We start from the raw sequence: 23,114 nt of genomic DNA, 5'->3' as shown, positions 1-23,114 counted from the left end.
GCCCCAGGCAAATCAATAATAATTGATTGGTATGCAAAATTCAAACGTGGTGAAATGAGCACGGATGACGGTGAACGCAGTAGACGCCCGAAAGAGGTGGTTACCGACGAAGACATCAAAAAAATCCACAAAATGATTTTGAACGACCGTAAAATGAAGTTAATCGAGATAGCAGAGGCCTTAAAAATATCAAAGGAACGTGTTGGTCGTATCATTCATCAATATTTGGATATGCGGAAGCTCTGTGCAAAATGGGTGCCGCGCGAGCTCACATTTGACCAAAAACAACAACGTGTTGATGATTCTGAGCGGTGTTTGCAGCTGTTAACTCGTAATACACCCGAGTTTTTCCGTCGATATGTGACAATGGATGAAACTTGGCTCCATCACTACACTCCTGAGTCCAATCGACAGTCGGCTGAGTGGACAGCGACCGGTGAACCGTCTCCGAAGCGTGGAAAGACTCAAAAGTCCGCTGGCAAAGTAACGGCCTCTGTTTTTTGGGAAGCGCATGGAATAATTTTTATCGATTATCTTGGGAAGGGAAAAACCATAAACAGTAACTATTATATGGCGTTATTGAAGCGTTAGAAGATCGAAATCGCGGAAAAACGGCCCCATATGAAGAAGAAAAAAGTGTTGTTCCACCAAGACAACGCACCGTGCCACAAGACATTGAGAACGATGGCAAAAATTCATGAATTGGGCTTTGAATTGCTTCCCCACCCGCCGTATTCTCCAGATCTGGCACCCAGCGACTTTTTCTTGTTCTCAGACCTCAAAAGGATGCTCGCTGGGAAAAAATTTGGCTGCAATGAAGAGGTGATCGCCGAAACTGAAGCCTATTTTGAGGCAAAACTGAAGGAGTGCTACCAAAATGGTATCAAAAAATTGGAAGGTCGTTATAATCGTTGTATCTCTCTTGAAGGGAAATATGTTGAATAATAACAAGTATATACAGCAGTAAGTTCGGTCGGGCCGAATCTTAAATACCCACCACCATGAACCAAATATTAGGGTTTCCTTTGAAATTTCAGGAGGGCTTGAGGACTTGAGGACACTTCCCGAAGATAAATTTAAAGATTTCACCTATGAGGACTATATCAGATTCTGGATTTATAAGTACCATTTTTGTTTGAGTTTTGGAGGAATCATTAACATCTCTTTTAAGTGTGCAAGAAAATTATAAAATAACGTCTTGATTTGAAATCTTAAATCTGTAGATTTTCACCCGAGAAGTAATATCTGGAAATTACATTGAGTTTCAAGCAATTTTCATGATCAGTGCGCCTTCTATACCCTCAAGAAGTGAAGTCGGCATTACCGATAAAAACTTAATCCGATACACATTTTTGTAAGCCTAAAATACCAGAATATTTACAATTTCAGGCAAATCGGATAAAAACTACGGTTTCTAAAAGCCCAAGAAGTAAAATCGGGAGATCGGTCTATATGGGGGCTATACCAAAACATGGACCGATACTCACCATTTTTGGCACACCTCTTTATGACCCGAAAATACCTCTAGATTTCCAATTTCAGGCAAATTGGATAAAAACTTCGGATTCTAGAAGCCCAAGAAGTGAAATAGGGATATCAGTCTATGTGGGGGCTATACCAAAACATGGACTTATACTCACCATTTGTGGCACACCTCTTTATGGTCCTGAAATACCTATAAATTTCCAATTTCAGTCAAATTGTATATAAACTACGGATTCTATAAACCCAAGATGTAAAATCGGGAGATCGGTCTATATGGGGGCTATACCAAAACATGGAACAACACGGACCATTTTCAGCACACCTTTTGATGGTCCTAAAGTACTTCTAGATTTTCAATTTCAGGCAAATTGGATAAAAACTACGGTTTCTATAAGCCCAAGACCCCAAATCGGGAGGTCGGTTTATATGGGGACCATACCAAAACATGGATGATGCTCACCATTTTTGACACACCTCTTTACGGTTCTAAAGTACCTCTCGATTTCCAATTTCAGGTCAATTGGATAAATACTGCGGTTTCTATAAGCCCAAGAAGTCAAATCGGGAGATCGGTCTATATGGGGGCTATACCAAAACATGGACCGATACTCACCATTTTTGGCACACCTCTTTATGGTCATAAAGTACCTTTAGATTTCAAATTTCAGGCAAATTGGATAAAAACTACGATTTCTATAAGCCCAAGACCCTAAATCGGGAGGTCGGTTTATATGGGGACTATATCAAAACCTGGACCGATATAGCACATCTTCGAACTTGAACTGCCTGCAGACAAAAGATGAGTTTGTACAAAATTTCAGCACGATTGCTTGATTATTGAAGACTGTAGCGTGATTGCAACAGACAGATAGGCGCACATGGTTATATCGTCGTAGAATTTCTCCCTGATCAAGAATATATATACTTTATATAGTCGGAAATCGATATTTCAATGTGTTACAAACGGAATGACAAACTTATTATACCCCCGTCACCATTCTATGGTGGTGGGCATAATTAGCAGAGTCAGTGGTGCTTTTGTTTTGCCCTCAGCTGTATTGCCAATCGTAAGCAACACCCATAATTCAAGTTGTTTTCTCTGAGCCATTGGTAACGCCATACAAAATATAACCAGGTTTATGTCTTGGCTAACGCACATACTAGGTAATCGAAAATAAAAACAAAAACGATAACACAAAACTAACCTGATAACATATTCATTATTTTGAAATGCAGCGATTATAGTTACTAATGCTCTAAAGTCAATAGTGGAGTAGTTTTATCACTTTACTGAGTAAACAGAAAAATCAAAAACAAGACAAATGCTCAACTAAACAAAACGAATGTCATACGCATCGTATTTACTTTTAGACCTTCCATACTATTGACCATATAAACCAAAATAGAAGAGAAACATGTCAAATTGTAATACCAGTCTGTAAATGCTGATTGGCAGCAGAGTATTTCCAAACATCAACATCAGATCCAATAAAGTAATTAAACAAGAAAACAAGCAACAACCACATCAATCCCAAAGGCAGACTGTTTATTTATCGCTTGTATATTTAATCGTCATATGCGATTAGACTTTTATGGCCAACCAGCGCATAGGGAAGATGGTTTACTGGTACTACGGCGACCCATGTTGAGAGAATTCCAATAGAAATTCCAGTGACAGTTATTTTTAAATCGTCTACTAGTTCACACGTTTAAGATCGATTTGCCTAACATAAATGGAGTAGAAACTAATTGTAAAACAAAACGGAAATGTTGAAAAGGATAATCCAATAAAAAAATAACTAAAATAAAATAAATTAATAATTCTGTTTGTGTAAAATTGAAAGAATAAAATAATGGCTACTGTAGAAGAAAAAGGTAAAATCGACCATAAAGTTATAAATCAATTGGAAAAATTATTGTATTAATCGGTGTTATTTTATTATTAATCGGTATAATAATGCCATAATTTATAGCAAAATTTGCTGTAAAAATGCATATATAATAAAATTCGTCTATACCGTGATCAAAGGTCGAAATATCGCATGTGAATTCAAATGTGTTAAATAGTTATTATGGTGCTTATATAATATTAGGAACTCATACTAGTAGAGAACACACTCATGGTTGTTACGATCATATCCGACGAGCAAAATAAAAATGATTGGAGTTTGTTTTGTGGCTACCATGTAACATTTTCACCACACTCAAAAACCAGTGAACCCACCAGAAAGAACAAGTATATACGGCCGTAAGTTCGGCCTGGCCGAATCTTATGTACCCTCAACCATGGATTGCATTGAAACTTGTACTAACGACTGTAATCCACAATCGAATTACTTGGGTTGTGGTAACACTTGCCGAGGCATCTTAAAACTTCTTAACACCGACTTCTCAATTGTAAATTAAACACGTATATAATTCAGTTTGACAAAATTTTCTATAGATATAAAATTTTGACAAAATTTTCTATAGAAATAAATTTTGACAAAATTTTCTATACAAATAAAATGTTGACAAAATTTCTATAGACATACAATTTTGACAACTTTTTCTAACGAAATAAAATTTTTACAAAATTTTCTATAGTAATAAAATTTTGACAAAATTTTCTATAGAAATAAAATTGTGACAAAATTTCTATAGACATAAAATTTTTACAACATTTTCTATAGAAATAAAATTTTGACAAAATGTTCAATAGAAATCAAATCTTGACAAAATTTTGTATAGTAATAAAATTTTGACAAAATTTTCTATAGAAATAAAATTTAGACAAAATTTTCTATAGAAATAAATTTTTGATAAAATTTCTATAGATATACAATTTTGACAAAATTTTCTATAGCAATAAAATTTTGACAAAATTTTCTGTAGAAATAAAGTTTTGACAAAATTTTCTATAGAAATAAAATGTTGACAAAATTTTCTATAACAATAAAATTTCGACAAAATTTTCTATAGCAATAAAATTTAGACAAAATTTTCTATAGAAATAAAATTTTGATAAAATTTCTATAAATATACAATTTTGACAAAATTTTCTATAGAAGTAAAATTTTGACAAAATTTTCTATAGCAATAAAGTTTTGACAAAAATTTCTATAGGAATAAAATTTTGACAAAATTTTCTATAGAAATAAAATTTTGACATTTTCTATAGAAATAAAATGTTGACAAAACTTTCTATAGAAATCGAATTTAGACAAACTTTTCTATAGAAATAAAATTTTGATAAAATTTCTATAGACATACAATTTTGACAAAAATTTCTATAGCAGTAAAATTTTGACAAAATTTTCTATAGCAGTAAAATTTTGACAAAAATTTCTATAGAAATAAAATTTTGACAACATTTTCTTTAGAAATAAAATTTTGACAAAATTTTCGATAGTAAAAAAATGTTGACAAAATTTTCTATAGAAATAAAATCTTGACAAAATTTTCTATAGAAATAAAATTTTGACAAAATTTTCTATAGAAATAAAATTTTGACAAAATTTTCTATAGCAATAAAATTTTGACAAAATTTTCTATAGCAATAAAATTTTGACAAAATTTTATATAGAAATAAAATTTTGACATTTTCTATAGAAATAAAATGTTGACAAAACTTTCTATAGAAATCGAATTTAGACAAACTTTTCTATAGAAATAAAATTTTGATAAAATTTCTATAGACATACAATTTTGACAAAATTTTCTTTAGCAGTAAAATTTTGACAAAATTTTCTATAGCAGTAAAATTTTGACAAAAATTTCTATAGAAATAAAATTTTGACAACATTTTCTTTAGAAATACAATTTTGACAAAATTTTCGATAGTAAAAAAATGTTGACAAAATTTTCTATAGAAATAAAATCTTGACAAAATTTTCTATAGCAATAAAATTTTGACAAAATTTTCTATAGCAATAAAATTTTGACAAAATTTTCTATAGCAATAAAATTTTGACAAAATTTTCTATAGAAATCAAATCTTGACAAAATTTTCTATAGCAATAAAATTTTGACAAAATTTTCTATAGCAATAAAATTTTGACAAAATTTTCTATAGAAATAAAATTTTGACAAAATTTTCTATAGCACTAAAGTTTTGACAAAATTTTCTATAGAAACAAAATTTTGACAAAATTTTCTATAGAAATCAAATCTTGACAAAATTTTGTATAGTAATAAAATTTTGACAAAATTTTCTATAGAAATAAAATTTTGACAAAATTTTTTATAGCAATAAAATTTTGACAAAATTTTCTATAGAAATAAAATTTTGACAAAATTTTTTATAGCAATAAAGTTTTGACAAAATTTTCTATAGAAATAAATTTTGACAAAATTTTTTACAGAAATCAAATGTTGATTTTATTTCCTATAGAAATAAAATTTTGACAAAATTTCTATAGACATAAAATTATGACAAAATTTTCTATAGAAATAAAATTTTGACAAAATTTTCTATAGCAATAAAATTTTGACAAAATTTTCTGTAGAAATAAAGTTTTGACAAAATTGTATATAGTAATAAAATTTTGACAAAATCTTCTGTAATAATAAAATTTGGTAGATTATTTTTGGGGATCGGCTATATATATCTATAGACCGATATGGATAAATTTTGGCAAGGTTTTTAGAGATCATATACTAACACCAAGTATCAAATTGCAGCCCGATCGGATGAAATTTGCTTCTCTTAGAGGCTCCGCAAGCCAAATCGGAGATCGGTTTATATGAGGGCTATATATAATTATGGACCGATGTGGACCAATTTTAGCATGGTTGTTAGGGACCATATACTAACACCATGTACCAAATTTCAGCCGAATCGGATGAAATTTGCTTCTCTTAGATGCTCAACAAGCCAAATCTGGGGATCGGTTTATATGGGAGCTATATATAATTATAGACCGATATGGACCAATTTTGGCATGGCTGTTAGAGACCATATAATAACACCATGTACCAAATTTCAGCCGGATCGGATGAAATTTGCTTCTCTTAGAGACTCCGCAAGCCAAATCGGGGGATTGGTTTATATGTGGGCTATATATAATTATGAACCGATAGGGACCAATTTTTGCATGGTTGTTAGAGATCATATACTAACACCATGTGACAAATTTCAGCCGGATCGGATGAAATTTGCTTCTCTTAGAGGCTCCGCAAACCAAATCGGGGGACCGGTTTATATGGGGGCTATATATATATTTATGGACCGATGTGGACCAATTTTTGTCACACCGATTTCATAAAAATTCACTGAGAAAAAAGCATGCCCGGTTCCAAAGATTTTGTCTTTACTTTAAAAAATTTGGAATTGATTCCGAGCCAAAAAAAAAACGGAGAATACAAGTAAGGATACTTTTAAGACACAATTCTCTTTTAAATTTGGGTTTTGTATACTTGCTTCAAGGAAGCAAATTTTAAGTTTTCGCTTTTTCAGCTTTTTTTCTTCATGTGCTATCAAAGTCCTTTAAAAACGAGTTAACGATAACTTTATTTTCCAAATTCAGACTCGATTTCCAGTAGAAATTATGCTATGTTTCAAATAAACAACGTCTGTAAAATAAAGTATTGAAAAACATGTCTGAACGATTTTTTGCTTTGTAGTCAAGATGCAAAAAGACAACAAATTTAAAGACAATTTCATTAAATTTAAAGAATTTTTCTGAATTATTAAAGTCAAGTTGACCTTAGCCCAAACATTTTTTCTTTCATGTTATGATACCCATTTTTAAGTGAAATCACTTAATTATAAGGACAATACGACTTCATTGAAAAGTTTATCGACTTTTAGGCAAGGAAAAAAAAACTTTATATTATAGAAATCCGTCTTCTATGCTAAGCAAAATTTGCATTCGTATTTTAAAGACATGAAATCTTTGACCTCACGTAAATATTTTTTTCAGTGCATGTTTCAAATGAATAGTGTCTTTAAAATAAATTATTTTTGAATAGGTTTTAGCTTTATGGTCAAGTTAAATTTCAAATATTGACGATTTGTTCTCAAGTTTTTAGTCAAATTTACCTCAGTTCTATAGATTTTTCTTATATATAAATATAACAAAGTCCAATATTTTAACTGCAAGGACAAAACGTTTTCATTGAAAAATTACTTATGGCCAATGAAACAAACTTTATGTCAGAGAAATGAGTCTATGTTAAGCAAAATTCGTATTTGTACGATAGGGTTATGATATCATTATACTCAAGAAAAAATCTTTTAAGTGTAGAAGGATTAACTTCAGAAAAAAATTGATCAAAACATCGATTATTCAAAAAGTCCAATCGTACACTAAAAAACGTATGTACGGTTCCAAAGAAATGAGTCTTCTTTGCTAAGCAAAATCCGTATTCGTTTGTTAAGGACATGAAATTTTAATCTCCAACGGCAATATTTTTCTCGGTGGAGTAACACACTTGTATTTCAAGTATAATTTTATTGGTAAAAATTTCATCAATTTGATATGACAATAAATTATTACCACTATCAATTATTACCACGATCATACTGATCGATCTAATCCAATAGTTATTGATTATACGGAACAGCTGATTTTATTAACCAATTTTTTCCCAGCTGATTAAATTTTCAATGTTAGCGACACAAAAGCAAAAGAACTAAGCAAGAAAAATTTATACGGTAAAATTCAGCATATGCTGCAAAGCCTCTTGAATAGTTTCAAATAAGTTTTCTTTTTATTTTATTCATTTTTGTTGTCTTAAGGTATGTTTTACTAAAAGCTTCCTTATTAAATGAAGCCCGCCTAAAGGCGGGCATGGGCATTAGAGGGTTAGTATAGGTGTCTGTCCTCTTGAATTACATGGTAAATATTTAGCGATAACATTGGTTTCATTTCTGCACACTCCAATTTGGTTATCGGCACTAAATACTATTTTATTAATTAGGCAATCAATTAGATTACGAAAATGATATGACCATTTTAAATACATTTTATAGTATGTTTGATTTGATGAAAGTGATTGAGAATGTGGACAAGAGTAGCAAACTTTTAAATGACAAAAACAAAAAAAAAACACAATATAGGCTAGTTAAATTTAAAATTTATCTTCACCCACTTAATGGACTATATGAGGGCTCTATCAAAAAACTATGCGTGGACTGATATAAATCATTATCTGCACCTAAAGACCTATTGAAGACATAAAATCGCAATATCACTAAATTTGAACTTAAACAAGTACATATATATGTATGTCCGAAAGTTCGACTAGGCCGAATCTTATGTACCCTCTACCAGGGACTTCGTACAAAGTTCTACTGTACACTGTCCCTGGCTTCCGAGGTTCTGAACGGTTTATATGGAGGTTATCATCATCACGTACCAAATTTCAACCGGATCTAATGAAATTTGCTCTTTCGAGAGGTACCGGAAGTCAAATCAGGGGTTTGGGGCTACCAGAGCTGTGGAGTCGAGTCAATTTTCTTCGACTCCTGCTCTGACTCCGACTCCAGCATTTCTTATTAGCCTCGACTCCGACTCCGACTCCAGGGGGTGTACCTAAATCTCATTTTAACAGTATTCCAATTGTATTTTTAAGGTTCCAAAAATATACCGATATATGTCATATGTTGATATGACTTGACGATAAACCTCAGCATTTTTGGGATGTAAAGAACTCTACATTTTAATTTCAGGCCAATAAATTAAAATACGATACAATACTATATAGAGACCACATCTAAATATGGGTAGATGACAACAATCTCCAAAAATATGTATTTATAAAAACACAAAATTTCAAAAAATGATTAGGCTTGCAGAAGTTTTAGAAGTAAAATCCTGGTATTGGTCTATATAGGCATTTTATAAAAAATAAATTTACATAAAAAAGAAAAAAAAAAATAATAATAAAATCAAAATGTTGGACTAATCAGATAGAATGTTTAGATATTAAAAAAATTTAATGTGTCGGATATATAAAACAAACATAAACTGCCAAACATTAGGACGGGCGGAATTTTAAATAACAACTACCATACAACATATGACAGGAATAGCTCGACAGTTACGAATATTGTTCCTATAGAAACATTGATTTATAAATGGTCTATCAGTTATGACCATTATAGGCCATTAATTTAATGTAAAGAATTTCGAGTGGCTTTGATGAAACAAACTTTCTCCCAAAAGACCGGCAGTGGTTTAATTTAAAATTACGGCTCCAAAGACATCGGGTGTATATTTCTCAAGTAATTATGTAGGGTTATCTCAAAATCTGGGCCGACGGGAAAATTCCGCATTTGTTTATGAATCTCAAATAACTCCAAATTCAAAATTTCTGATAAATCTTATGAAAATTTTAGAATGGGAAAAATTTCTTTAAAAAATCGGAAGTTGATGTGTATGACCTATCTTCGAACTAGACATGCCTGCCAACGTTAGGTTCTATTATATCTACTGTATATTGCCTTATATATTGGGTCAAAAATCGATATTTTAATATGTTAAAAATGGACAATGCAATGACCAATTCAGCCCATATTCTAGTCAAACCTAAGTTTTTCATCACCGTGAATTTTCACCCGTATAAATACACTTTGAATGGCCTGAAATCCAGTACTTTTTTTTTCGTTGTTCGATTGAAAACCCTAATGGAATCTAATTTGTCGAAATATTTCTTTAGTTAGAAAGATATGAAGTGTTTTTCAAATTTTGTTTCGCCGGAGTCGGAGTCGAACAAAATTTCTACGACTTTGGCTCGAACTCCGACTCCAGCAAAATCTTCAGACTCCGACTCCACAGCCCTGGGGGCTACATATATTTATGGACCGATATGTTACGACTGCATTCATCACGCTCGTCTACGAGTGCCTGGCTTCTGCTTGGAAGTTGGGAAATTCGACCAGCGGTTGTGAAATGATCGGCTGCCGCATTGATGATGTCCCGGAACTCCTTCTGGTCAATATGAGCATGGGAGGGGTTCGGCAGCTCACTGAACCGCCAATCTGTGTATTCTCTAAAGCCTTCCCTGTTGACTTTATTTTGATTGATGAACTTCCTGCGTTCAGAGGTTAACATATGAAATCGGAGGGTCGGTTAATGGTGAGAATTATGGGGAGGTAATCTGATGCCAATTGAATGATGGGTTGTCAGGATACGTCAAGGGGCGCTAAAGATATGTCTGGGGAACTGCTGCAATCAGGGTTGCCGATCGGACCAAAATTGGTCCACAAAATTATTGATTTTTAAATTTGGTCCGACAGTCGGAGCAACTGAAATTTGGTTGATTTGGATCCATTTTCGTCCAATCGGTATTTTTTCAAAATTTTCTATAGAAATAAAATTTTGACAAAATTTTCAATAGAAATAAAACTTTGACAACATTTTCTGTAGAAATAAAATTTTTACAAAATTTTCTATGGAAATAAAATTTTGACAAAATTTCTATAGAAATAAAATTTTGCCAAAATTTTGTACAGAAATAAACCTAACAAAATTATATAGATACAAAATTATGCAAAAATTTTGTATATGAAGAAAAATTTGTAAACATTTTATATAGAAATAAAATTTTAATATTATTATTCGAGCTTTTGTGGACAAATTAGATTAAGGAACCTGATTAATAGTCACTGAAAAAAAAACGCCAGATACAAATCTATACACGCCTAGACTGTATATGTTTCCGTTCGGGCGAATGAACCTTTCCACAACCATAGATAACTCAATTTATGCTAACTCCTTATGGAGAAAACATCTAGGAATTTTCCTCTTACAAATTGAATCATCTTTGCTCCCACTGTACATCATCTATTCATATAATAAAATTTTGCGATAACTAAACGCAGAGTAGGCATATGATCACCTCAAACATGTTTCAAGAGCAAAATGTTATTTTTGTATGGTGACCATGTAACATGCTTGTCACTAAAATGTTATTTTCTCGTCAAATATAACCTGCTTGCCGAAATCAGATACATGATTTCCCAGAAAATAACATGGTTGCGAAAACCATGTTACACGTTCACCACCCAAAAATAACATTTTGATCTTAAAATATGTTTGAGGTGATCATATTCCTTCTCTGGGTGTATCTATAGAAATAAAAGTTCGACAAATTTCCTATAGAAATAAAATATTGACAACATTTTCTGTACAAATAAAATGTTGGCTAAATTTTCTATAGAAATAAAATTTTGGTTAAATTTTCTATAGAAGTGAAATTTTGACTAAATTTCCTAAAGAAATGAAATTTTGACAAAATTTTCTAATGAACTAAAATTTTAAAAAAGATTTTTTACAGAAATACAATTTTGACAACATTTTTTACATAAATACAATTTTGTCAACATTTTCTATAGAAATAAAATGTTGGCGATATTTTCTATAGAAGTAAAATTGTGACAAAATTTTCTATAGAAATAAAATTTTTTTATAGATATATTTTTTTTACAAAATTTTCTATAGAAATAAAATTTTGACAAAATTTTCTATAGAAATAAAATTTTGACAAAATTTTCTATCGAAGTAAAATTTTGACAAAATTTTCTACAGAAATAAAATTTTGACAAAATTTTCTACAGAAATGAAATTTTGGCAAAATTTTCTATAGAAATAAAATTTTGACAAAATTTTCTACAGAAATAAAATTTTTACAAAATTTTCTATCGAAGTAAAATTTTAGAATTTTTGTTAACTTTTAAATGATATTAATTTAATTTGGAAAAATGGTCCGCTGGTACGAATTTTGGTCCAATTTTGGTAAAAATTCATCGTGGCAACGCTGGCTTCAATCTCCCATCATTCGGAGAGAATGATACCCTCACAACAGCCACTCAATGTTTGGCCTATAACCTGGAGCACAGTTACCAAACTGGGGTATATACACATTATATAGCTATATCTCGGCCCATCATTCTTGGGGATTGCAGCAGTGGGGGGCTCTTCGTTCGCCGTGTAAAGTGTGGAATCATCTATCGGAGAGAATGATGCCCTCACAACATCCACTCAATGTTTGGCCTATAACCTGGAGCACAGCTACCAACTGGGTGTATATACACGTTGTATAGCTCTATCTCGGCAGTCCCAGACTTGACTGCTACCCCCATACATTCCATGTAGGGGTCACTAGTGTCTGGCAAAGTCGGGATAGGCCAATACTACACGGAACGGTGTAAAATGAAAGCCAGGCCACTTCTTGTGCGATCCTTAGGTAGCACATTATATCCATTACAATGACGCAAATTGCTGGTAGTATTCAGTCACTAGTATCTGGCACAATCGGGATAGGCCAATACTGCACGGAACGGTGTAAAATGAAAGCCAGGCCACCAACTCCACTTCTTTTGCGATATTAATTTAATTTGGAAAAATGGTCCGCTGGTACGCTGGCTGCAATCCCCATCATTCTTGGGGGATTGCAGCAGCGGAGGCCTCTTCGATCGCCGTGTAAAGTGTGGAATCATCTATCGGAGAGAATAATGCCCTCATAACAGCCACTCAATGTTTGGCCTATAACCTGGAGCACAGTTACCAACAGAGGGATATACACGTTGTGTAGATCGGCCACCCCAGACTTGACTGCTACCCCCATACATTCTATGTAGGGTCACTAGTGTCTGGCACAATCGGGATAGGCCAATACTACACGGAACGGTGTAAAATGAAAGCCAGGCCACCAACTCCACTTCTTGTGCGATCCTTAGGTAGCACATTATATCCATTACAATGACGCAAATTGCTGGTAGTATTCAGTCACTAGTATCTGGCACAATCGGGATAGGCCAATACTGCACGGAACGGTGTAAAATGAAAGCCAGGCCACCAACTCCACTTCTTTTGCGATATTAATTTAATTTGGAAAAATGGTCCGCTGGTACGCTGGCTGCAATCCCCATCATTCTTGGGGGATTGCAGCAGCGGGGGCCTCTTCGTTCGCCGTGTAAAGTGTGGAATCATCTATCGGAGAGAATAATGCCCTCACAACAGCCACTCAATGTTTGGCCTATAACCTGGAGCACAGTTACCAACAGGGGGATATACACGTTGTGTAGATCGGCCACCCCAGACTTGACTGCTACCCCCATACATTCTATGTAGGGTCACTAGTGTCGGGCACAATCGGGATAGGCCAATACTGCACGGAACGGTGTAAAATGAAAGCTAGGCCACCAACTCCACTTCTTATGCGATCCTTAGGTAGCACACTATATCCATTACAATGGCGCAAATTGCAGGTAACATTCAGCTTCTACTCTTGGATCGACGCGAGCTTGATTCATAAAGTCTACAATCTCACTGATCTTACATCGGAGCCCGTTGCAATTAAACTTCAAAAATGATGCATCTTCCGGAAGTGATACAACAATATTGTGTGTTGATGCTGCAGTAGAGAATATTATTGTGTGGGAGATGTCGGGGAAGTCGCATAGTCTGATGGCCCATTGCTGATCTCGTTGGCACAGCATCGTGCCACGTAGCCACGCAGCGATGGTAAGCCGGAGAAATTCCGGAAGTACATCCATTCTAAGCACCGGCTACACCTGGCCGAACGGTGATGAACTTGGTTTCGACAGACCGAACACTACCATGGTCCGGGGTTTCTCTCTATCCCGGCTCGGACCAACAGCAAACGGAGAAGCCTCCCAGGGATGCACCTCCTCCAATATAAAACCATGGATGAAACAACATGTATACTGATGTGTCAGCTGCTGGTCGATGAGTTGGACCTATCGGGTCAATCTGGTGCAAAGAATCCACAACCGTTGGATGGCACCCATATTGCAATCTGGATCGATCGTTGATGATGTTCAACAGCTCCAGCTGATGTCGTTGACACAACATCCTGCCACGTAGCCAAGGAGTATAGTCATCGCAGCGATGTTGGGCTGGGGAAATTCCGGAAGTACATCCATTCCAAGCACCGGATACACCTCACCGAACGGTGGTGAATCTGGTTTCGACAGACCGAACAGTACCATGGTCCAGGGTTTCTCTCTATCCCGGCTCGGACGAACAGCAAACGGAGAAGGCTCCCCGGGATGCACCTCCCCCAACACAAAAAGACGAAACGTACACTGATGTGGCAGCTGCTGGTCGATGAGTTGGACCTATTGGGTCTATCTGGTGCAAAAAAAAATTGCGCCTATATTGTAATCTGGATCGATCGTTGATGATGAGCGATGTCCATGTGACTGTTGGATTTGCTAAAAATTTTTGCAATTTTGGAAAATCTGATGGAAATCCTAACTTCACAGAGGCATTTCAATGGAATAAAAAGTTGTGAAAAAAACATTTGTGGCAAACATTCCGATAATAAATTTACAGGATTTTTAATATGGCCTTTTGAAAAATATTAAAAAATTTTTGCATGTTAACAATGTTTTGAAATTTTTAAAATTTATTTTACAGGACCCACATTGGGCATGCGGCACATGCAGGCACTTTTAATATTCCTTAACATAGTCGTGGTGTATATCAGCCGCCTTAATATTGGAGTAGCCGTGGTGGCCATGACAAATGCTGAAACTACAAATCCAGATTTTCCGGTGAGTATATAAAATAAAAAAAAAATGAAAACTGTTTAAATTCTTATATCGGTACACTATTTTTCTTTAGGAATTCGATTGGAATGAGAAGGAGATTTCCTACATACTTTCGAGTTTTTATTGGGGCTATGTTTTTACCCAATTTCTGGGAGGAGCTTTAAGTAAACGTTTCGGAGCCAAAATAACAATGGGCCTTTCAACATTTTTCTCGGCAATATTGACTGCTGTAACACCAGTGGCTGCAACCCATGGAGGATGGCAAGCCTTTTGTGCGATACGTGTTGTACAGGGCCTTTTCCAAGGTATGCTGTTTCCTTGTATCCATGAGCATTTGGCCAAATGGTCCCCCCTGCATGAGCGTAATCGTCTGGGAGCTTTAAGTCATACGGGCATTGAATGTGGAACAGTATTGGCTTTGGGCATTACAGGCCTTATAGCAGGAGGCCCCTTGGGGTGGCCTGGCATCTCATATGTTTCAGCTGGCTTATGTTTTGCTTGGTGCTTTCTTTGGTTTATTTTTGCTTCGAACAATGCCACGGAATCGCGTTTCATCAAAGAGGCTGAGAAGCATTATATCGAGTCCTCATTGGAGCATGCTGATGATTTTCATGAGAAAAAAATACCCATCCCTTGGAAGGCCATATGGTTGTCGGTACCTTTTAATGCCTTATTGGTAGCTCGATGTGCCGAAGGTTGGGGCCTTGCTACATTACAAGCGCAAATTCCATCCTATTTGAATGGAGTCCTAGACATGGAAATCAAATCGAATGCTTTATTCTCCGCTCTGCCATTCCTTGCAATGTGGGCAATGTCCTATGTCTATGTGATCTCTGCAGATATTTTGCAGCGCAAGAAGATTTTGACTTTATCGGGAATACGGAAAACCATGAATAGTTGTGCTTTTTGGTTACCAGCTATCGGTTTGATAGTTATAGGATTTTTGGATTCCGACAGTAAAACATGGGCCATTGTTCTAATGACCTTCAGTGTGGGTGTCAATAGTGGTGCTACCATAGGTAGTTCTCTGAATACCATAGATTTGTCACCCAATCATGCTGGTATTTTAATGGGCATTGTGAATACCATAGCGAATTTTATGCCTTTGATTTCTCCCTTGGTAGTTGGTGTCATAGTCACAGATTCGGTAAGTGTATCAGACATCCTGGAGATATTTTATTTTAATATCATTTTTTATTTTTTTTTTGCAGAGCAATCGTACCCAATGGCAAATAGTATTCGCTATATCGTCTGTTGTCTTCTTCCTGGGCAATCTGGTTTATTTAATATGGGGTACAGCTGTTTCGCAGCCATGGGATGCCGAAGACTACCTTTTGCCTAAAGATCCTGAAAGTTCGTCTAAGGAAATTGAAAGAAGTCAAAGTGGAAATAGTGAAAAGATTCCAGAGACTATCCCTAAAGCGTTGGATATGGGTATAGACAATAAGGGAGGAAATTTCGCAGATGAATAAGCCAAAAAAAAATAACATAGTTGTAATTTTGTACTTCCATTAATTTAAATAACTAAATATAGAACAAAAAGACATATCCATGTCAATTATTCCGTTGGTGAATTTGTATTTGAAAGTTTAAGTAATAGAAATTAGAGGGTCTCTGACACGAAGGAAAATTTTTTACTCGCGCACAATGTTTTTGGTAGGACTAACCCTCACACACGCTCATGAAATAAAAATCCGCACTCAGGAACGAACATCTTTTAAAGATTTGGAATATGTTTATTCACGCATACGCACGATCAGAAATGTTGTGACTTATGAAAATTCTGGGGACTCACATACATTGTCGTGACCTGCGACAAATCGCGTCACTCAAAAAACTTTTCGTGACACATCACTGAGTCGTGCACAGAAAGAATTCTCTTCGTAAAAAGAACGAAACTTTTTGTTAATAGTACGAAATTTGTCATTGTTTTACACTCAAAGAAACTTTTGATTAAAAGTACGAAATGTGATGTTCTTTTAACGATCCCCAGCAGCTTCCAAGAGCTTGTCATAGAACGGAAGTACTCCATTTTGGATCATTTGCATTGCTTTACAAGTTGTGCCTTGAAAGTTCATTTGGATGAAGAAATTTAAAAAAACTAAAAAACTAAAAAACAAAATTTTTTCCAATTTCATTTTTTATTTTTATCAGCATTTTTTTGTTACACTTTTATTTTCTTTTTATCTAATTTTGACTAAGTTTTGAAGAAGTTTTCCAACTTCTTCGCTTCCACCAGTGGATGAACCTGGGTCTGTTGGCCCCGTAACAGAACGCCTAGCACACTCAGCCACAAACGCCATTGAACACGATGCATCAAAACGTTTATGACATTCTAACTACTTCCTGAGATGTGATTTATTATTATGAATAAAAAAATAAAGAACGACGGTTCAAATATCTCTAGTGGTATTTTTATCGTTCGTCCAATTTACAGAAGGAGACGAGATAGACACATCGTGTCTTTGGCAATAATGCTCAGGGTGGGTCCCTGAGTCAATATAACCATGTCCGTCTGTCTCTGAACACATTTTTGTGATCAAAGTCTAGGTCGCAATTTAAGTCCAATCGCCGTCAAATTTGCACATGTTCCTAATTTGGGTCAGAATAGAACCCTATTGATTTTGGAAGAAATCGGTTCAGATTTAGATATAGCTCCATATATATATCTTTCGCCCGATATGGACTTATATGGCCCCAGAAGCCAGATTTTTTGCCGAATTTGGTTGAAATTTTGCACTAGGAGTACAATTAGTAGTATAGTCAAGTATGCAAAATTTGATTGAAATCGGTTCAGATTTAGATATAGCTTCCATATAAGTCTTTCGCCCGATTTGGACTAATATGGTCCTAAAAGCCAGTTTTCGCCCAATTTGGTTGAAATTTTGCACAGGGAGTAGATTTAGCATTGTAGCTATGCGTGCCAAATTTGGTTGAAATCGATTTAGATTTAGATATAGCTCCCATATATCTTTCGCCCGATATGCACTTATATGGACCCAGAAGCCAGAGTTTTGTCCCGATTAGCTTGATTTTGAGTCTATACATTTTGTAAAAGTCTATCAAATTCTGTCCCAATCGGGTGATATTTAAATGTATGTATTTGGGACAAACCTTTATATATAGCACACAACACATTTGACGGATGTACAAATCTACAAAGATATACAAAGTGGTGCAGGGTATAATATAGTCGGCCCCGCCCGACTTTAGACTTCCCTTACTTGTTTTTTACTAACATTGTGTTCCACCCTAGTGCATTGGCCGACTTAAATTTTGAGTCTATAGATTTTGTAGGAATCTATCAAATTCTGTCCAGATCGAGTGATATTTAAATGTATGTATTTGGGACAAACCTTTATATATAGCCCCCAACACATTTGACGGGTGTGATATGGTATCGAAAATTTAGATCTACAAAGTGGTGCAGGGTATAATATAGTCGGCCCCGCCCGAATTTAGACTTTCCTTACTTGTTTCCATTAAAAATCAACAAAAAAATAAAAACTATCGTCATTTGCAAAACCTTCTCAAAAGAGCTTCCATGGATATGAAAAAATCAAACGGCAGAGGTTAAAATCCCAGCGGGAATGATTTTTTTATTGATTTTCTATTCTTTTTTGCAAAGTTTAATTGTCAAAAACTTTAATTTTCACTTAAAACGGCCTAATTCCGTACTTTCTAAGACTTGTCCAAAAGGACTGCATCGGAAGTGGAGAAAATCGATAGGAAGTGAAAAAAATTTTGTATTTCGTATATTCGTAACATTTCTTCGTAAAACTTATGAAAGTTAATGAAAATTTCGTTATTTCAATAAACAATTTACGAAGAATAGAAGTGAATTCTTTCGGTGTATGTTTGCGGTTGAAATTTACTTTTTGCGAGTACGTAGATGTTAATAAGAGTTTAATTCTCTCCTTAAGGGAAGGTCAAAATCTTTGGATCCAAGTAAACTTTTTTTTGTTGAGTGTACGAAGCTTGGGCCTCTAGACATTAGCAGGTTAGAAACATTTGCTTGACTTCAAAGTCTTATAATATTTTGCTGGGTTAGTTTAATCGTATGCAAAATGTGTTGAAGCGTGGTGGAAATCGCTTTGGAATGCAATTTTTTACTAAATTTGAATTCTCATCGACAAATATGACAAAAGTCATACAAAATCAAATTCTTCAAATATTGTATTTGTATGACCTCAGAGTTATTTGCCTCCATTTTTATTTATTTGTTAAATTTATACTAAATATACGAATAAAAAGCAATTTATCTCTTTAATAAAAAAATGTTTGAAATAATTAAGGGTATTTTTTAAGAGCTATAGAAAACAGTAAAAAAACGGCCGTAAGTTCGGCCAGGCCGAAGCTTATGTACCCTCCACCATGGATTGCGTAGAAACTTCTTCTAAACACTGCCATCCACAATCGAATTACTTAAGTTGCGGTAACGCTTGCCCATGGCAAGGTATCTTAAAACCTCCTAACACCGTCTCCTAAATTGGATGTAAGTCCATATGTGGTATATATTAAATCAAAAAAGATCGATCAAATACGTATATAATTCAGTTTGACAAAATTTTCTATAGAAATAAAATGCTGACAAAATTTTCTATAGAAATAAAATTTTAACAAATTTTTCTATAGAAATAAAATTTTCACAAAATTTTCTATAGAAATAAAATTTTGACAAAATTTTCTATAGCAATAAAATTTTGACAAAATTTTCTATAGAAATAAAATTTTGACAAAATTTTCTATAGCAATAAAATTTTGACAAAATTTTCTATAGAAATAAAATTTTGACAAAATTTTCTATAGAAATAAAATTTTGACAAAATTTTCTATAGAAATAAAATTTTAACAAAAGAAAAAAGAGAAAACAAAATTTTCTATAGAAATAAAATGCTGACAAAATTTTCTATAGAAGTAAAATTTTAACAAATTTTTCTATAGAAATAAAATTTTCACAAAATTTTCTATAGCAATAAAATTTTGACAAAATTTTCTATAGAAATAAAATTTTGACAAAATTTTCTATAGAAATAAAATTTTGACAAAATTTTCTATAGAAATAAAATTTTGACAAAATTTTCTATAGAAATAAAATTTTGACAAAATTTTCTATAGAAATAAAATTTTAACAAAATTTCCTATAGAAATAAAATTTTAACAAAATTTTCTATAGAAATAAAATTTTGGTAAATTATTTTTGGCTCGAGTGGCAACCATGATTTTTGTGTGATTGGAGATCGGCTATATATAACTATAGACCGATATGCACCAATTTTGGTATGGTTGTTAGCGGCCATATACTAACACCACGTTCCGAATTTGAACCGGATCCGATGAATTTTGCTGCTCCAAGAGGGTCCGGAAGTCTAATTTGGAGAGCGGTTTATATGGGGGCTATACATAATTATGGACCGATATGGACCAATTCTGGGACGTTTGTTAAAGATCATATACTAACACAATGTTCCAAATTGCAACGGGCTTGGATGAAATTTGCTTCTCTTACAGGCTCCGCAAGCCAAATCTGGGGATCGGTTTATATGGGGGTTATATATAATTGGGAACCGATGTGGACCAATTTTTGCATGGATGGTAGAGACCATATTGTATCCGATCCGGTTCAAATGTGGAACGTGGTCCACATTTGAACCGGATCGGATGAATTTTGCTTCTCTTAGAGACTCCGCAAGCCAAATCTGGGGATCGGTTTATATGGGGGCTATATATAATTATGGACCGATATGGACCAATTCTGGCACGGTTGTTAAAGATCATATACTAACATCATGTACCAAATTTCAGGCGGATCGTATGAAATTTGCTTCTCTTTGAGGCTCCGCAAGCCAAATCTGGGGATCGGTTTATATGGGGGCTATATAAAATTATGGACCGATGTGGACCAATTTTTGCATGATTGTTAGAGACCATATACCAACACCATGTATTCAAATTTCAGCCGGAACGGATGAAATGTGCTTCTGTTAGAGGCTCCACAAGCCAAATCTGAGGGTGCCTTTATATGGGGGCTATACGTAAAAGTGGACCGATATGGCCCATCCGACCTACATCAATAACAACTGCTTGTGCTAAGTTTCAAGTCGATATCTTGTTTCGTTCGGAAGTTAGCGTGATTTCAACATACGGACGGACATGCTCAGATCGACTCAGAATTTCACCACGACCCAGAATATATATATATACTTTATGGGGTCTTAGAGCAATATTTCGATGTGTTACAAACGGAATGACAAAGTTAATAGGATGGGGGTATATCCTATGGTGGAGGGTATACAAAAAAAAAAAACAAAATTTAGAAAAATGCATGAAATCCTTACGGTCTAGATAATTTAATGTTTGAAGATTATTGCATGCAACTGTTGACCTCTATGTCGATCTTCGATCCTATCTCTTTAGATATATCTCTTTAGATATGTTTGTACGAATTTATTTCGGCATAAGCCGGCTATCATGTAAGACCTTTTTTCGGAAGGTTCAAGTGTGGTTCACTTTTGTGTTTAGTGAACTGCCTGAATTTATTCTGATAATTGGTTGATAGTTTTCCTGCAAGTAGAGGATGCTGATGAGGAATGTGGTAATTCCGAAACGTGCGTCCATCCAACCATCTTGCAGTCTATAGGACTTTGCCCATATAAATTTGACAAACATTATTTTCCTCTGTTGGTTAAACTACACTTGTAGTTTAGTCAATGCATGGTTTTAAGCCGAAATAAAAAAAAAATATTTCGATAGAAAATTCTTGCCAAAATTTTATTTTTATAGAAAAATTTGTATAAAATTTATTCCTATAGAAAATTTGGACAAAATTTTATTTCTATAGAAAATTTTGTTAATTTTTTTTTCTATATAAAATGTCAACATTTTATTCCTATAGAAAATTTTGACAAAATTTTATTTCTATAAAAAATTTTGACAAAATTTTATTAGCAAAATTCTACCAACTACCATGTGTGTATATTGTCTCCTTCTGGGCGTTTCTAATATATACACTATCTTATAATACTCTGTTCCTCAGTGTGGCGAAAAAACGAATGTGGTATTCCCCTTAAAAATGTTGACATCCTGTAATAAAAACTAAAATATCCTCATTTTGGAATATGTTTATTTCTTCAATGTCCGCTATTTATAATTTTTAGAGTGTATTTGATATATGAGAAACGTTCACATTTAGGGCATAATAACTCTATATAGAGTAATTGTGATGAAAAAGTACCAAATGGCTCGCGGTGCTTTTGGCAGTCGAAATGTACCAAAAAAGCACAAAAGTGTCAACTTTATTAACCCTGACCCACAAATACATGAAATATTGCTCTCAAGTTAAAAACCACATTCTTAATTGTTTCCAAATGTCTATTCTCACTGTAGTTCTCTTTTCTCCGAATACCATTTTTGGAGTTTCACAGAAATCCCCATTTTCTCACATTTGATCCTCCCGAAAAGATTACCTAATCACTGTAGTGTTTTTCAGGCTGAAATATTAGCAATAAGAGAAGTGGTAAATTGGCTGAGAAGTAATGCTCCAAGCAATATTGGCATTAATAAATACTCAGATAGTCAACCTGCAATAAAATCCTTGGACTCTGTGTTCCGCAACTCGAAAACGGCTATCGACTGCCGCAAATCTCTCAATGAGATGGCTGAGCAGCACAATATTCACATCATATGGGTGCCAGGCCATAGGGGCATACCGGGGAGCTGCGAAGCAGGTGAGCTAGCAAGGCTAGGAACTACCTTTCATATTCCAGGGGAACTAGAATCTGTTGATATGCCTCTGGCTATCTGCAAGCCCTTACTGCGTGAGAAGGCTGTCATGATGGCAAATGTTCGATGGGAGAATTGCAAGGGTTGTAACGACACTAAGCAAATATGGCCCCATTTAAACTTAAACCGCACACTAGATATGCTAGTGTTCTCGAGACGCCAGATATCACTCCTGATATCTGCTATAACGGGTCGCTGCCTGATAAATAGGCGATTTTGCAAAAACTATTGGTGCGAAGTATAATGACTATTGTATGAGCTGTCATGATGCGGAGGAAAAGGAATCAATAAAACACCTCTTGTGTGAGTGTCCTGCATTTTGTGTAAGGCGTAAGCAAATTTT

General features: G+C 34.4%; 1 protein-coding gene and 1 long non-coding RNA gene across 2 annotated transcripts in view; one reads left to right on the top strand and one right to left on the bottom strand.

Annotated features, from left to right (window-relative positions):
* The window catches only part of LOC142241728 (uncharacterized), a 262,134-nt gene that overhangs the window by 4,322 nt on the left and 234,698 nt on the right, over nt 1-23,114 (bottom strand). The window lies entirely within an intron of this gene.
* Nucleotides 3,153-16,550, top strand: LOC142239420 (putative inorganic phosphate cotransporter). Its single transcript, XM_075311206.1, has 4 exons — nt 3,153-3,360; nt 14,856-14,992; nt 15,063-16,136; nt 16,201-16,550. The coding sequence occupies exons 1-4, from the start codon at nt 3,339-3,341 to the stop codon at nt 16,459-16,461; spliced, it is 1,494 nt and encodes a 497-aa protein (XP_075167321.1). The 5' UTR covers nt 3,153-3,338; the 3' UTR covers nt 16,462-16,550.

The sequence above is a fragment of the Haematobia irritans genome, chromosome 5 (genome assembly GCF_050003625.1).
Source record: "Haematobia irritans isolate KBUSLIRL chromosome 5, ASM5000362v1, whole genome shotgun sequence".
Classification (NCBI taxonomy): Eukaryota; Metazoa; Arthropoda; class Insecta; order Diptera; family Muscidae; genus Haematobia; species Haematobia irritans.
This window is presented reverse-complemented; position numbering and strand designations above follow the sequence as displayed.

Bases quoted from the DNA above. Each gene is read 5' to 3' on its own strand.
- LOC142239420 (XM_075311206.1), top strand. From the start codon at position 3,339: ATGGCTACTGTAGAAGAAAAAG. The intron at 3,361-14,855 runs GTAAAATCGACC...TTTATTTTACAG, and splicing joins GGCTACTGTAGAAGAAAAAG to GACCCACATTGGGCATGCGG. The intron at 14,993-15,062 runs GTGAGTATATAA...ATTTTTCTTTAG, and splicing joins CTACAAATCCAGATTTTCCG to GAATTCGATTGGAATGAGAA.